The 17,114-nt window shown below is 43.0% G+C and overlaps 1 protein-coding gene across 1 annotated transcript in view; it reads right to left on the bottom strand.

The window, feature by feature from the left end:
- MAMDC2 (MAM domain containing 2) overlaps nt 1-16,535 on the bottom strand; it is a 66,571-nt gene extending 50,036 nt beyond the window's left edge. The window contains exon 1 of the mRNA XM_067316039.1: nt 16,376-16,535. Coding sequence (XP_067172140.1) covers nt 16,376-16,535 — 160 coding nt within the window. The remainder of the gene's footprint in view (nt 1-16,375) is intronic.
- Between the last annotated feature and the right edge of the window lie 579 nt (nt 16,536-17,114).

The following is a 17,114-nucleotide window of genomic DNA, read 5'->3' as shown; positions in this document are numbered from 1 at the left end:
CAATTAAATTATCTTCTATATGCAGCAAAAGCTTTAACTGTCTGCCAGACAGTGCCATGAGAAATAACTATATGTCACAGAGGTCCCCAAATATGCAAATCAGTGACGGACAGAAGGCAGGCACTGAAACCCCACACCAGTTGTCTTTATCTCTTGGCATTTAATGTTTGCTTGTTGGCATGGAGGAAATGTGTCATAAGAAGCCAGTTGGCAACCTCATTCAGACAGGAAAGGATTCCCCCAGTGCAGGATCTGAGGCAGACGTACACACTCCCAACTGAGTAATTTTCGTAGTTCAGATTTTGCTAAAATTCATCATGGCACTCCCCATTAGGCACACGCCTACAGAAACACTGTGAGCAAGCTTGCTATTGCAGGTATGATCAGCACTGCATAAAGGTAATCTCTCCCATCAGGCTGATTACCTTCTTTATTTGTTTGCTGAATCTCCAGGAGATCCAAAACCACTAAGTCAAAATTCCTTTTTTCTTCTAGGCATATTTTCCATCTGAAACTTACATTCCTTCTTTTCACAGAAAAAGAGTACAGAGACATTTGATGGGATAGCTCGGTAAGTTTTCCTTATTGAAAACAACCGTAGACCACTCACTCTTTTTTTATTTTTATTTTATTAGAGACAGTCACCCTGGTAAGTGGGAACTCACAACAGTGAATTCCTGGTTATATCAAAATAATCTTGAGCTAAACCAAACTGTGCACATTTTGGCAGTGTCTGGTTGATATAATAATTTCCCCTGCTGAAGCAAAGATGTAAGACATTCTCATTAGAATCTTCTCCATAATCACATAAAAATCAGACTTCACCTTTTTGAATGCCCTTTCACAACACCTCATTCAGAGTTAGGTGCTAGAATTCAGGCTCAGGGTGGCCTCTTAATAAATATTAATTGAAAAGGAGAAGTGTACTTTCTGCTCCAGGATAGTTGAAGCTTTGCTTTTAGTTTGTATATGGTCATGTTGTGCATTAGTACAACTGTTGCCAGAAAATTACAAATATTGGCAGCAACATATGGAAACCTGGGCAACAGAACATGCAACCAGACAATAATGCTAATAACGAAGCATGCAAACAAACAGAAAACAATTTCCACTGCAACCAAACTGCATTTTTCAGACCTGTTGTAGTATGTTTCTGTGCCAGCCATGAAAGAAACACTGTGGTGTAACTGAATATAAAAACTATGCTCAATAAAATTCAGAGCCTGGTCAAGATGAGTCAAATATTAATTATGACATTCAAGGCTAGCAACTGCTTGTTAACATCAGAATATTCTCTGATGTTGAGAACAATCTTTAATAATAAATATGAATGTAACTGTGGAATAAGTTGGTGGGGTAGGAAAAAACAGCAATTGGTAGGTATAGAGTAATTCTTTCTAGCTGTCACTCCAAAATCAATTAATTTAATTTATGTTAGTAGAAAAGTACAAATATATGTGATCACTGCAGATAGCAGAAAAGTCCTCCTTCAGCATCCCTCTCTCAGTAGGCCTACTGTGGACTAAACACCTAATGCCTTCATGACTTGAGACAGCCTCTACCAGTCTAGACCCTTGCCCATGCCCTCTGCAGGGCCGTACTTCTGAGAGACTCCCAGGCGGCTCTTCCACGTAGCCTTCAGGTAACTCAAGGGGTAACAACGACCAGGTCTAGGTGACCCTGCTTGAGCAGGGGGGTTGGACTAGATGATCTCCAGAGGTCCCTTCCAACCTCAGTGATTCTGTGATTCTGTGATTCAGTGACCATGGGACCAGCAATGCTGAACCCCGCAGCAGGTTCACCATCCACCTCACCCAACTCCCAGGCAATACATCTGTAGAGGCACCTGTGAAATGCACAGGGGGAAACAACTTCACCCAGACCCATCGTGCAGGTACAGCCTGCAAACAGCTACTTACAAAAGGTCTTACAGACTCCCCTCTTCCATCACCCTAGAGCAACGCACCCTTCAGGCTGCCACTGTCCCCTCTCAGGAAATTTCCTGTAGTACAATGCAGGTTGCACATGTGCTATACAAACTAGGGTGGCACAACCACTGAATTAGGAAAGACCTTGAGAGGAAGGTCCAGCTCGTGCAGTTGTCCAGCAAGCAACAATTCCATTTTCCAGCAAGATTTGAAGATTTACTTTTTGTTTTCTTTTCACAGAACCGTTTGTATATTTTTCACGCTGGGGACTTCTGTTGAACCTTTCATTGCTCTGGGTTTCATCTTTAACTCTTATCTCTCACTCACTTTCTCTCTCTCTTATCAGTAGCAAAGAGAGGTACCTCAGCTGAGAAACGGGTGCCACATGCACTCTTGCAGTAAGCAGCTGTTATTTCTTCTAAGAAGAATGGGCTGACTTGCAAGTTGACCAAAGGTATAGCAGTGAAATTCCCTGCCATAAAGCACAAAAAGGTGTATCAAAAAGAAATAGCACAAAAACTAAGCAACTTTGGAAAGGTTCACTGACAGAAGAAGATCTAGCCAGTCCAACACAGGAAGAGACCATTGGAGTCCTCATCTGGTAAAGGGTGACTGATCATGTAACTCTATTTTTGGCTTTAACGCCCTTCAGCTGTGACGCCTACTCCAGATTCATAAGTGCTTTTTTCATGAAAAAACAAATGCTGATTACAGCTCTTTGCTTTTTACCTACATGTGGAGGTCCAAGCTATGCATACCACTCATCTTATTTCCATATATGACAACCTCACAGCACAAGCTTCTCTCTTCTTTTTCAAACAAACTGCAATTACTGCTTTAATAACTCTTCAGCTTGACACTTAGTTTAAAATAAGCACTAAAATTGGCTATTTTTAGAGCACAATCTGTTATTGATATAAATCCTCTCAAGTTTCCACTTAATCACAGAAGAGTATTCTTGGCGAGGAAAGAAATCCCTCTATGAAAGGCCTCATACGAATTAAAACACAAAACAATGAGCTGACTAAATAGAAACTAGTACCAACTTATGCATTTGAACTCCTCACGCTTGTTACCAAACTTCAACTAACACGATACAAAGCAATAGCTTAAACTAGCATCGCCTAACTATATGTATATATAAAATATTACAACAAGTAATCCTTAATTAACCTTAAAATGGTTTAATAACTGCTTTGCCTATGTAAACACTGATTACAGGTAAGTGCTATGTAAGCAAGCTGATAGCAAGCACTATGAAGCTAAGTATACAAATACAGATGCAAACCAAACCAATATATTGATACAGATTTGTAAGCAAACATTATTCCTCACGCTGATTTTCTCACGTAGTGAAATTTTCTCATTACATGTGCCTTAGACTTTATCACACCTCTAAGGCATATCTCTAGGGGCTAAAAAAAAGAAAAAGAAAAGTAAATCCTGTTTACTTAAATGTCTATGTTTTGTTAATATATTAGGTACACTTTAAAAATCCAGGTACCATGATGCTAATATTTGCAGTTTTCATTTATGTATACATATGCACTTTAGAACTAAAGCCAGCCTTTACCTCACCTTATGAGCACTTAGGAAGTTAAACAACCACAAATCAGCAAGCTTAGACTTAGGGAAACCGTAACCATTGATCCTCTGATTGCTGTGAGGACTCCAAATTTGTTCACAGCTACGGAAGTCTGCCACTGCCCAAGCTACAGCTGATGACCTGAGCTAACCTGATACTAACAGCTCCTCATTTTCTTGCTGCCTGTATCGAGTAGCTTCTCTGCTGAACTCTAAGCCCTCCAAGCACGGCACCAAACTATAGGGCTGGAAGGTGACGCCGAGTTTAGAGGAAAGGCGAGAGGTAAAAACAGTGGCATTAGCCCAGCTCTGCTACAAATTCCCTCTGCTGTTCTGCCATAATCATACAGGACAAAATCGGCTATCACCTGAGTACTTAGGTATGATTTTCCTGGGATGAGATGGATCGAACTTAACCTACTGGGCAGCAAGATTGTCGAGCATGGCTTGACACATGGAAATGTGCCTTAGAGTCTCTGATCTTCCTATTTCAGCCCCTATCCAGAACTTCTAAATTTTTGTCACTGTGCCACAAGGCTGTACATGTTTAAGGCAGGGAATACATTTGTCTGTATGTTAGGCACCTGCCACATGGGGGAAGAAGAGAAGTGACTTGCTAAGAGCAGACAACAGCAATAAATACGGGATGATGAACAGCAGGTTAATTTGGGGTTACATGGCCCTAGAGAATTAAGGCCTCTGTTTCCAGAGCAGATGCAAGGCAGACAGTGCAGAAATGCTACATCTGCTTCATCACTCGCCTGAGCCTATTCTGATGATATGAGAGAGCAATCCAGAGCCCGTATCCATTCACTCATCCACCTCCCTGCTGACTCCACTAGACAAAGATGCCAATTACTGTCAGATATAATTGTGACTCTGTCATATGGCCTAAAATGAACCCAACTCACTTTGGCTAAGCAGCTACGAGACGGTGCTCTCAGTTAAGGAGGTTCATTTGCAGAGTGATCTGCCAAGAGTGATTAGACAGAGCAGGACTATTTCGCAAAAGCTTGTCCAGCATAAGAGCCATGTGTAAAACAGCACACACCAAAGACATGTGTTTACACTCCAAAAAGTCTAGATTATCACATTACTAGAAAGATAGGAAATGATGAAGAACAAACCCTTCTGCAAAATGCATCAGAGTGCACCATGCCTTAACTGATCTGTTTCTTCCTGAAATGTTGCAGTCATGAGCACCAGAAAACTTTAACTGCATGATGATAAACCTCCCTATAATGCATCAAGCCAGAAAAACACCAGTAAGGAACAAATTTTCCATCTCCTGTTAATAGCAATTGAGAGATCCTTTATCTAACAGGGGACCTGCAAAAAAACCTCCTATTTCCTCTCTCGAATGAAGGTGCCGAGCATTCATACGCATATACACTTACAAGAATGCAAGCACGTACACATACATGTCACTTTTCTATTTTTTACCTTAAAAAACACCAGAAATTCTTATCCTCTCTGCTGTGAGTGGAGAACTCTGAAAGATCACTGAAATAGGATTTTTCTTAGTTTTCAGTAAAAAAGGTGAAGGTATTGAAAGTTTAACAAAAAAAGAACAGTGCTTCCAGGTAGGTGAAAAGTAGATATGTGCTAACAGTATTCCAAGTGCTTCAGATAGACACTAGAAGCCCTCTTTCCTTTTCCTCAGCTTCTCATTGCTTGTAATGCAATGTAGCCTCAACAGCAAGGTTTCTAGTAAGTCCTCCAGCAAGAGAAGCCAAGATTTAGTATTTCTAAACTGGTCCCAGCTAAGGTGCCTTTATACACCAAAAAGGCAAAAGAGACAAATTCTGTTTTTGCCCCCTTTTGAAAACAGTTTTAATGTATGCTTTTGGGGCACTTCCGCTGTCCACCACAGCACACAGGCAGTGAGGGAGCAGCGATGCCACAGAACAGCTCTGCTTCTGCACCACCCACACCTTGGCCACCACGCATGTTGCCATCCCTTTAACAAAGCAACAACGGCTCAAAGAATATAGTCTTGCAAATGTCATCAGTAATAAAAAACATAATAATAATAATCACTGTTGCCTCAGAAAGATTTTTAAACACAGAACTCAAGATTTAGTTCATTAGTTCTATCTTCCCTTACAACAGGAGACATGCCCCTTTCCTTGTGGGAAAAAAAAGTAGATTTTCCTCCTGTGTTTTCCTATTATACTTTACTCCATTCAGATTTTCTAGATGAAGCCCCTGCACCATATTTACATATTGTTTTACACAGCATGTATATGAACTTAAACAAACCAGATTTCTGAAGCACAGAAAGCATACCAGAGGCAGCTCAAAAAATCCAAGTGTTAGCCAAAATCTTCTGGCTGAGATGCTGTCATACCCAGTTACTGCAATAAAGCTGTGCCATCCAAGTTCTGCCAACATCCGAAACAGGAAATAAAGAGTCAGGGAAAAGTCACAGTGTTATTTATAACTCCCCAGGAAAGTCAGCATTATTGATTTCCAAAGAAAATACCCCACAAACCAAATTATCATCTCTGTGCAAAAGCATAAGGAAAGGAAAAATTAAAGCAGAATTCATGGTTTTTTTGCTCAGAAAGGCTCAGTCACATTCTCCCTCCTAAGGGCAGGACTACTGACTCCTGGGAGGTTTAGTGGTATGGACCAATACCCACACGGACATTAAAAAAAAGTATCTATTGCCCACCCAGCCTTTCCACACTCTTCCCCAGACATATTTTCAGCCCACCTCATGCAGTAAGGAAGTTGTGTTCCTCCTTTTACATCCCCTGAATTTATGGCTCCCTTCTACCCTGCTAAGGATACTAATTTAACAGTGCCTCTAGCCTAAAGGTACACGGGAAATACAGTGTGAAAACCATAGGCAAAGAAGAGCAACAGAAGTGGCTGCCCTTCCACTGAGGGGAGCGTAGCGCTATTCGAAACCCAGCTACAAAACACTGGGAAGCAGGAACAGTTAGCAGTACAGCAGCAGCTATGGAAATATACAATTCCAGGTGATAATATCAATTCAGAGACTTCTTAAGCTTTTCTAAAGCACTAGCTAGCACTCCTGTAAATGTCTCTTCCCTATTAACATGCAGAGAGAGCCCCTCTCATGGGCTTTCAGCCCAGATTAAGTAGCATGGCTGGGAGTATGGGTTTGAAGCCATGCCTGCTTCCCTTGAGCTGTAACCTTCCTATACCAGCTAAGGGTGCAAGCTACATCACCAAATTTCTGCCATCGTCTAATGATTTCCAGCAATTCTAAACCTATGCCCAGAACTGATGACTTTTTCTGCAATATACTGGAAAAGAATTAGAGAACCTCTGTTTACCACAGCACAAGAAACTTGCAATATGCTCCCAGAAGACCTTGCAGCACTCACAGGTCTTGAAGTATCCATGAGGACTTTAACTCAGAAGTGACTTTGCCTTATGGCTACTCAAACGGATGCAAGACTAGCCCGCATTCCCACAGCCAGGCACCAAACTCAGCATCCGACTCTGAAGTGAAAAGACAGCCGTAAAATCCCAATGATTAAAAAGATGTTTACATGCTTCCCATATATCACAGTTCCCCACTCCAGGCAGAGTCCTGATCACACATGCTGAAACCAACCCTCTTTAATGGGCTTCTCAAGCCAGGTTCATGATTGCTACTGAAAGGGAAAAAGCCATGATCCAGGCTAGAAGAAACATGGTCCTGTGAAAGGAGACATGTTTTCACTGCAAGATCTACAAATGAATCGGGGAATCACTGAGCAATTTACTTTACCTGTCTCTACATTGCCAGAGAATTTCTACTTGCAGATCTTTGTGAAGCACTTGAAGCTTTATTGCTACTATAAAAGCGTTAACATAGTTAATCTAAACTTTGTTCTTAGCTACAGGAGTTAAAACACCATCTTTAACGTTATGATCAGACAACAGGCAGATCTTCTGCCTGTTCACAGAGCAGGTAGAAGGGCTGTCTGTGAGGGAAGCAGTTCATGCTGAATGTCTCCCTGCTCCTAGCCATGACTTTTTACTGCAGGTGGACCTGCTCCACAGTTGAAGGGCAAGAGCATTCCTCAAGGCACCATCGTCGCCCAGAAGTTTGCTTCGCTCTTTGTTCAAGGTGGGTGGGCGCTAGACAAGGCCCACCCTCCAAAGAGTTTTGAGCAATTGTTATGACGTAACGCCAAAGAGAGAAAGGTTGAGAAAACTGTACCATTCTGAAACGAAACATGGAGAATGACTTCCTTTATTAACTGTGCATCTCGCTATGGTTTTGTGTACAACAGCTGTAATCTGCTCCTCTCATTTCTGTAGCTCTTTCCACTTTTTTGATATGAAATACAGTTTATGGCCCAGCAGGTTTAAGGAAACTCATAAAGTCACAACAGAGCCTCTTGAAGTATTTTAACAGTTCACTAATTGAAAACTGTGGAATCTGTGTTTCCTAGAAGACTTTGGCTGATATTTCAAATGGAAATCTGATTACTGTGATTCATGGATATTTTCCTACTAAGACTTGCGAGGCTTTCAGTACTGAGCAAAGTGTTAGTAACATGTAGTTCATACTTTATCTGAAAATACATCTATTTAAAACAACATTCAAAGTGCACCAACACAATTATTCTACCTACTACAGTCATCTGACATACGGATCTCGAGCCGTGTTTGCCAAAAGAAAGCGTGCTGCAGCAACAGCTGCATACTCATAGAAGAAGTGATCTGTTAATCAAAGAACATCGTTAAAATGGCAGGCATATATATTGTTGCGTAAAAATTGTAGGAGTCTTTGGGTTGATTACAACAGGAACAAATTCTACCATAATCAGACTTGAAACTTTGGCATGGAAACACAGGGAAGGAGAAAGAAAAAGACATTTAGTCTTCTAAATGGGAGTAATAAAATACATTCAAATGATATAGAGGCTTTTAAGCAATCAAAGCAAATGGTATTAAGCTACAAGGATGACTACACTGACCTTTTATCTGACCTTCTGTTGCATTACTTTTACAAAGGAATATTAAGACAGTAAAAACTAAAAGATTAAAGGAAAATATCTCTGGTTTTTCGCAGCGTATTTTCTTTAGATGTAACAGTACAAGGCTTGACACCGTTTGATGAGTTTAATGAGTTAGCGAATTATAGTGTTGCCTGTACTGATCTAACACTCTGGCTGGAGTTGAAAAATCTCAGAAGGTAATAAAATGAGAAAACAACCAAAAAAGGCAGGGGGACAAGACAACTAATTGTAACTACTTTTAGCTTTTTTCCCTCCACTCCCTCCCCACCCCGCAATAAGCGCTCAAAGATTTCCACTCGATAGCATCCTGTATAAGACTATTTGGACACATTCAGGCTCATTTGGTTACACCTGTGAACAGAGTTTGTACCATATGCAAGGTGAAAAAATAAGTCATTTTTAACAGTAAAAATGTTTCTGAAATGTCTGTGGTGACCCTTCAGTACGAGCGCAAACTCATTTCTTCTCACTACAAATCTAGACCCATATTCACTCCAGAATTTATACAGGGAATTGACTTCCCCTTCCCTCAGGGAAAAAAAAAAAAAAAAGAGGCAAATGACTGGCGCTCCCCTTCTATTTCAAGATGAGTATCTGCACAGTGTAATAAGCTGAATGACTCCAAAGGAGTTTATATTGCCTGTCAGCAGTTTTACTGATTCTGATTTCCTGTATATAAAGATTCATACCTTGCATCCTGAAATTGCTAAGCAGAAAGTCTAGAGTTTGATTCATTTACCTCTTCAATTTTTTCAGAAATTTAAAAATATTTCTAGCTGTTTCAGCAAGCAATTTTGTCTCTTTATAGATGTGTTTCAGCAAACTTCACTAACAAGTCCCCTTGTCCATCCTGTCTATGACAAAAAGCTGAAAACACAGTTTAATTTCCTATCAATGGAGAACAAAGCAGTACAAAGCTAGAGCGATTTCCTAGCACTGGGCCCTATCCATCTCCACGAGGGCCAGCGGCAGCAGCTGTGTCCAGGCAGGAAGCCCTACCTCAGCCTCCAGCGCTCGACTGAGACGAGCTCAGACCACAGCAACCTGTCACACAACCTGTGTGCACGGTCACTTTTCCCACTCATGCAAGCCCACAGTGATATGACATTAGTCTCTCCAGGCAGGCTGTGCCGCCAACACGCTCAGCTGCCTTATAACTTAAGGCTAGCTCAGCTGTGTCTGCATGAGCTGAAATCACAGCACTGGCTGCTGCACAGACACACCCCTGGTTTTCTGTGTTGAATAAGAATATTTTTGTAAACTTGCAGCATTTTGGCATGCGAAGCTGCAAAGTAGTTTTCAGGAAGTGTGGCTTTACAGCACCGCACCGCTGACAGAATCACACAAGTTGCTCCATCCTAGCAGTGAGCAGGAAACCTTGCCGGCTGGAGGGAATCAGCCTTTCTTTGGGGTTACATGCAAAATATTTACTTGACTGAGGTGCTTTGGCCTCCATCACCTCTCCCCAACATCCTTTTTTCCTCCTACAGTTTTCTCATATAGATTTAAAGAATCAGTGCATGTACGCTGCTATTACTCTGTTCAATATTACCTGTGACAACTGTCCCAGCTGTTGCCCCAAATCAATTTCTAGTGGCAAATTAGCTATTTTCAGTTGTTTTCAAATCTAAATAAAGTCCAGCCCATTGTGAAGAGTAGCAGGTATATTCAGTAAACAAGAACGTTGTAACAGCTGTCCTCCCTCTCTTGTCGCCAACCTCCATGGCTCAGTGTAAAATACACTAAAATAGATTGCTAATTCCCTAAGCACTGAATCACTAACAGCTGTAAGTGAAAATATGCATCTGAGAACATTACTGTCTTGTGGAGCGGAAGGAATGCTTTGAAAGTCATCTCTCATCCAGTGATGCACTGATAACAATTTAGGATTTGTTTGTTCTCCTACTGCAGATGCAAAGCCAAGACTTAGCAAAAGTCTCACCCACAGCCAGCTGCTGCTGAAGCCCTCCATGAACGTAAAGTGCATGGGGACCCCTTGGCCCCCTTCCTGCACAAGACCTGCCTCTAGAAATGAGCTAAAAGCATGCTAATAACCATAATTCAGACAAGGCTCAGGGAAAATCCTATTGCTCAAGAGCCCAGAGCAGGAGGTTATATCTGGGCAAGCAAAGCATCAGGTTGCCTCACAAGGGGTGAGGCTGGAACAAGGCTGAATGGCACCACTAACACATGGTACCAAGCTGACACTGACAGACTGCACAAGAAAATAGCAAAAGAAATGAGCTGAGCGGTCGAAGTTGAGTGCACAGGAGAAATAACACCACCGATGAAGGAAGGAATAAGAAGAGCATAAGAGCCTGAGTGCATCGCTGAGAGAGTAAGCCTTTGGTTTTTTCTTTCTCTGGGGAGATTAGGAAAGAGAGGTCTGTCACTCCAAATGCAATTCTTTTGTCCAGAAAGGCAAACGTTTTCATTATCAGGACAAGGCAAAGCAGGTTGTGAGCCCATTCTAATGGCACCTCTACTCTGTGAAATGGCATTCAGGACAGAGACGTCCAGGCTGACGAGACCCAAACCACTAAGCTCCCCGGCAGAGCGAATTTATCAGCCAAAGGTCTCTCAGGTGAGCTAGCACGTGCTACGCTAGCCTGGCTCTGCCACATCTGGATACCAGCTGGCACAAGCCTGCCTGAGTTACACTCTCCTTTCCTCCCAAATTCACGTTTATCATGATCACAGCAAGGCCACTTGTCTGATAAAGCCAGTGATGTTACACCCTTTTCATAGACACATTTAAAAATTATATAGTTTCCCAGGTACAGGAAAGTACTGCGGACAGGTGTACATAAAACTAACACAACTGACTGGTCACTAGTGATTACCCGTTTCATTACTCTGTATTTACACCCAAATGATGTGGTGCTCAAGATGGGAGAGTTTAGGTCAAAAGAGGTCAGCTTTAAATCATAGGACACAGCTGTAAATACAAGCTGTTTAAATGGTATGCAGGCAGAGTTTAGATTAGAGATTCCTCATGTTTCTGCTCTTGTGCCTGACTTATCTGAAGCTCTTTGATGGCTGGTCTGCTTCTTGAAATTATTTTTCATCTTAAAATCATTTTCAAGTGTAACTATATGATACACATGTCCCAAAAGACAAACTTCAGTTTCCTGACACTATGTTAGTGATGTTGCTTAGTTACCATAAACTTACCTGATTGACTCCCATTTAGAATAAACCAAAGAAACTGAGTCTTGGACTGCTGTAACAGAAATCAGGCATGTTTTAAGAAGAAAAGTTCTTCTTATGGATTTTAAGGATCCTTAAATTGGTGGAGTACATCATAATTCATTACATCACTATTCTGAATGAAGTCTATTTCTTTTCAAGGATATGTCTTCTAATCTTTGGAATATTGCAGAAAGAGAAAAAGTTACTCTAAAACTCTGAAATGCTTGCTATTAAAAATGTATCCTTGGAGATATGAGGCTCAAAGTAATACACATTTCTGGAATTTTAGAAGCAAAGCAGCACAAAAAACAAAACATGCACTTAAAGTTGTCACTGAACATATGACAGCCAGATGCATAAGGCCATAGCAACCACCAGTCACAGCTTCAGCGGTTCAGTTCACATGGCTCATTACAGAAGATGGACATTGAAAGTTGCTCGACAGCTCTCCACAGTAGAGCAAAGGTGATAAGGACAGACCTGTACAAGTGCTGGTAACACTAAAATAGCTCCAAGCCCACAACTGGCCGTGCACGGGCACATTTAGCCAAGATCACCCTCTTTTCAGAGCACATTGCTAGAATAAATGGTCTCTTTTCCCTGTAGCTTGCAGGGGTAACAGACAGATTTCTTATCTAATGTTTAAATCCAGTCAAACACATGCAGCACAAAAACTCCATTAGTGCAAATTTGAGCTGACAGCCCAAATGCCCATTATTTCCAGCTCTATTAAAAAAGTCTCTTAAACTGAAGGGAAACTGAGAACAAAACATACCCACAGACACCAGCACATAAAATGCTGTACAGCTATTCTTGGCAGAAGTGTAAATAAATCGTCCAGAGTCATAAAAAAGATGTGCCATGGTTATTGTGTCTAATGAAACTAATTTATAACACTGCTATGCGCAGAATGTTCTTACCATTAGGTTATGGCTAGCCCTGCGCTGGAAAGGGCTGGGAGGAAAGCAAAAAAGGACGAAATTCAGCCCTCCAGTATGGCTGCGACTGACGGAAGACAGCCCACTTCATTCAGACAGTCCCCTACTTCGATTCCTGGTGGGTCTATACAGCTTTATTTATTACTCTACTGCGGATTACTGCCTGTTACACACAGCATCTTCCTTCGTGCGAAAGCAACGCAGCCTCATCCTTTAGAGGGGGATATGGCGGGTTTGTCATAGGGAGCGAAGAAAGAAAGCAATCTTTTGCTTAATAGAGTACATCACTACATTTACGAAGCGTGGGTATTTTCTGAAATAAATGCCTGATCTGGTTAAACAAAATCTCAAGGTTATTTGATAAAAGCCTATCATACAAAGTTTGACACTCTGTAGTAAAATTAAGTCTTTCACCAGTAACACATCATGTATTTTGCTGACATGCATTCTGCTGACACAACAGTAAATTCCTATAGAAACTGGCCACTATGAATCCACAAAGCTTTATGCCCCAAGGTAACCACACATGAACTCATGCTACATTTACCTGCAGATGTTAGTGCTAAGCAACTTGGAATTACAGCTCCTCGACTATCTTTAAGCACCACTGCAGTGCTGAATATAGGTCTGCTTTCTAAGTTTCTCACCAATTAATTGAGTCCAAGGAGTTTGATCTTTGTCTTATATTCCACAGCTAGATTTTTTTTTTTTTAACATAAATTCCCTGTTCAGAGGCATTGTGAAGGCAAGAATATTCATGCTAACATGGGAGTGTGCCTACACCCCTAAACCTACCACACGCCGTTAACATCTTTATGTGTATGGTTTGTGTGTACTACCAAATCATTCAGAGCTGGCATAGCTCATTACGGCTCCACTGTACACATACGAAATCATCTGTTGCTCATCAGATTTCAGACGCAGGGTTACATAACGCAGCCCTTTTCCTGAGCAACGACCTTACTGTGTTTCTTGTGTGGTTGGTAACCTACAAACAAACAGCCACTTCGCCAAACACGTCAAGTTTGCCCTGGATTCGCCACCCTCCACACCGCTTACCCTGAGAACAGGACTGGCGCGCTAGGAAACGCGCTGCCGGCAGCACGGTGCTGTACGTACCCAGCTGGGGCTCGGCCCCACAGCGGGGCGCGCTTCCCACCCCAGGCAAGCTCCCCAGAGGTTTGCATCCTGAACCGAGCCTAATTTGCACACTGGTGTGTGCTTGGTGATGGTCTGCTAAGATCGTTATCATTCCGAACCGTAGACATCGAGTTAGCAGATGACTGACTCGAGAAGCTAACAGTTAAGAAGGGCACCTTGACGGTTATACTTAAGGGTCCCACTCCTGAATTCAGACCCGTATGGGAGAGCATGAAGCAGAAGATTATGAGAATACAGATCCACCGGACACATACTAACTATGGAACAGCAGACACATTAGAGGCCAATTTGCAAGTTGTGCCTAAAGCAGAACTTCTATCCATTTTAGTATTATTTCCTTCTGTGCTTAGACTAAAATGGGCTCTGCAATGTCACTCAATTATATGTATCAAAAATTAAGGTAAAAAAAACATGTCTTCCAATTATAAAAATGATAAAATTAAACACAGAAAAAAACCTTTTATCCCGGAACTACCAGAATAGTAGGGAGAAGCCAAAGACATTAAAAAATCAGCTGAACCCTAGAAACCTACTGGTTTAAGTGGGAATGCACAGCTGTAAACAAAAGCAAAATTTAGCCTCATATTTCCAACTGTGTCTGGCCCTTCAGAAGATACTGGATCCCTTGGCAACTGGGCAAAAATCTTTCAAGTATGGAATGGAAATTTCTGGGCAGGATTTCAGCTATATTTACAGCATCTCAACAATTTGGCACAAGACCACACTACTGAGAGGTTTATAAGATGAAGAACTAACACTGCAAGTCACATAGTCACTTTTAGGGTACAGGGTTATATACAGTACAATCTCCTAATTTTATTTTAAAATAAAAGATTTTGAACTTATGCAAGAAATGGAACAATTCAAAGCTAAACCACCACTCCCATCCTTCACTTCCTCCACTGTGCTGGTAAATCACCACATGTACTGACGCTGATCAGAGACCTGCAAACACCAGGGCCTGGTATTACCAAGCGGGACAGGGTCATATTAAATAAGAGAGTAAAAGTATCTGAGGAAGACTCATTTTGCACACCCGCTTCATAGATTTGAATGAACCATTTTCAACTATATTTAGTTATAATTCTGCGAATGCATTTCCAGAGAGGCTAACACCTTGCATGCCAAATGTCTGCATGGAATGACATATTATGATTAAATTACAGACTGCAGGAAAAAGGGTTTATAATGGGAACACTGACAGAACTATATCTGTTAAGAGTGTTGGTATACCACATACGCTGCCAGAGTGTAACAGTCCAGTTACATATATCTGAAAAACAAGATCTACAATGACAGAAGCTTTGCTGTAGTATTAGCCACCCAGTATGGTTACGGTCATGGAACAAAAGCAAGCTGCAACAGCCTAACTAGTGGTCTGTGGGCCAAAAAAATTTAGGCTGTTCCTGATCTAAATCAGTGGTCTAATTTTCCTGTTTCTTGAAACACTGTAACATGGATGTGCACAACATCTTGCACAACCCTATCTGCAGGTATTACTCCCAGCCTCTCACAGTCACTTGGAATTGAATCAATACCACTACCATGTGGCTTCCTATTATTCACAAAAAGGAAGTGCTACTTCCAAGAGAAGCGACTTCAGGAGGCATGATGTTAGCAGGCACAGTAGGGAAAGCAGAGACAGTTACCAAATTCCAACTACTATCTTCAAAAATACAGGAGAATCTATTTATCTTTAAATAAAAAAAGGGAAGAGAAAAAAAATATTTTAATAGGAAATCATGACATCCTCACAGCTAAGTCAGTGCTCTTGGGACATTCTCAAACCCTAATGATTAATCTAAAAATTAATGATTAAGGTGGCTTACTTTGGATTTGTGAAAACTGGGGATAAATCAGAAGAGAGCACCTTATTATAAGCTGAGAAGTGGACTGACAAAACTAAAGCAGCTAGTTTTGAATGGAGCACTGATGAGGGGTATTTGCCTCCTTGCATCTGTGCTCACTTCTTCATTACTCTTGGCTCATGTTTTGGAGTTTTAAAACTTCCCAGACACATAGTCCTCTTTATTGTGTGAACGCAACTTTCGCTTTATGAATGACATTCTGGCCAAAACATAACCCCAAATAAGTAATTTTACTTCCCAGTCATACCCGTGTTGTATTTACTTTCATCTAGTCTTTAGTTTGGTCCAACTGATTCTGTCATCAACGGGAGTCTAAACTAGAATTTGATCGAGGGCTACAGTTGCACGAAAATGCTGTGTCTTGACTGGATTTTGTTCTCCTTTTGAATTGCAGTCAGTCGCATATAACTCACTGACACATGAATGTGCATCTTTTTCCTACTGAACTGCAGGTACCGTAGAATGGACAAAAGCCTTAATCAAACATACCGTAAAGATACTGTTCATAAAGATTGTCTCTCCTGCTTTGAAAAAAGCAGCCACCGACAGGGCAGAACACAATATATAGGTAGAAAAAAACCAACAGCGCTACTTCACAGAAATTTTCGAGCCGTGTTTCGCCTAGGAGGAGGGCAAGCTGTCCCAAGGGAATTTCTTGAAAGGGAGCTCCCCCCCCCGCGGGGGGAGAAAGCGACAGGAGGTGTCGCCGCCCTCACCTTCGCCGTTGAGGGTCCAGGGCAGGTGCCCGTAGTGCCACTCGTAGCCGCAGGCGCTGTCCTCGAAGGCGCAGGAGCCGGCCGAGAGCGCGGCCGCCCCGGCGAGCCGCAGCGCTGCAAGGACAAAGCGAGCCCCGGTCACCCGCGGCGCCCCGGGCATCGCCCCGGGCATCGCCCGCACGCCCGGCGGAGCGCAGGGCAGCGGGGCGCCGGCCCCCGCCGCCGGCCCGCCCGCCGCCGCCGCTTACCGTGCGCGGCGAGGAGGCAGAGCGGCAGCATTTCCCGGCGGCGGCGGGCGGGCGCGGCGGCGGCGGCGGCGGCGGCGGCGGCGCGGGGGGCGGCGCGGGGGCGCGGCCGGGGCCGGGGCTGCGGCGGCGGCGGGCGGCAGCGCGGCCCCGCTCTGCCCCGCGGCGGCCCGGGCCCGGGAGCGGGGAGCGCGGCGGCGGGCAGGCGGCTCGGCAGGGCCCCCTCCGCAGGGCCCCTCCGCAGGTTGCTCGGCGCCTGGGGGTCTCCCAGGACCGAGGCGCCGCGGCCCCTCTGGGCGACCCGCTCCGGCGTTCAGCCACCCTCAGAGGGAGAAAAGGGGGGGGGGGAGTCTTTTTCTATGATTAAGTCAAATTTCCTATGTTTCAGCTTGTGCCTGCTGCCGCTCCGCCTGTCACTGAGCACCACGGAGAAGAGCCTGGCACCATCTTCCTCACTCCCCCCTCAGGTATTTATACACGCTAAGACGTTTCCC

The sequence above is a fragment of the Apteryx mantelli genome, chromosome Z (assembly GCF_036417845.1).
Source record: "Apteryx mantelli isolate bAptMan1 chromosome Z, bAptMan1.hap1, whole genome shotgun sequence".
NCBI classification, from domain to species: domain Eukaryota; kingdom Metazoa; phylum Chordata; class Aves; order Apterygiformes; family Apterygidae; genus Apteryx; species Apteryx mantelli.
The sequence above is the reverse complement of the archived record's forward strand: the minus strand, read 5'-3'. Positions and strand labels throughout refer to the sequence as shown.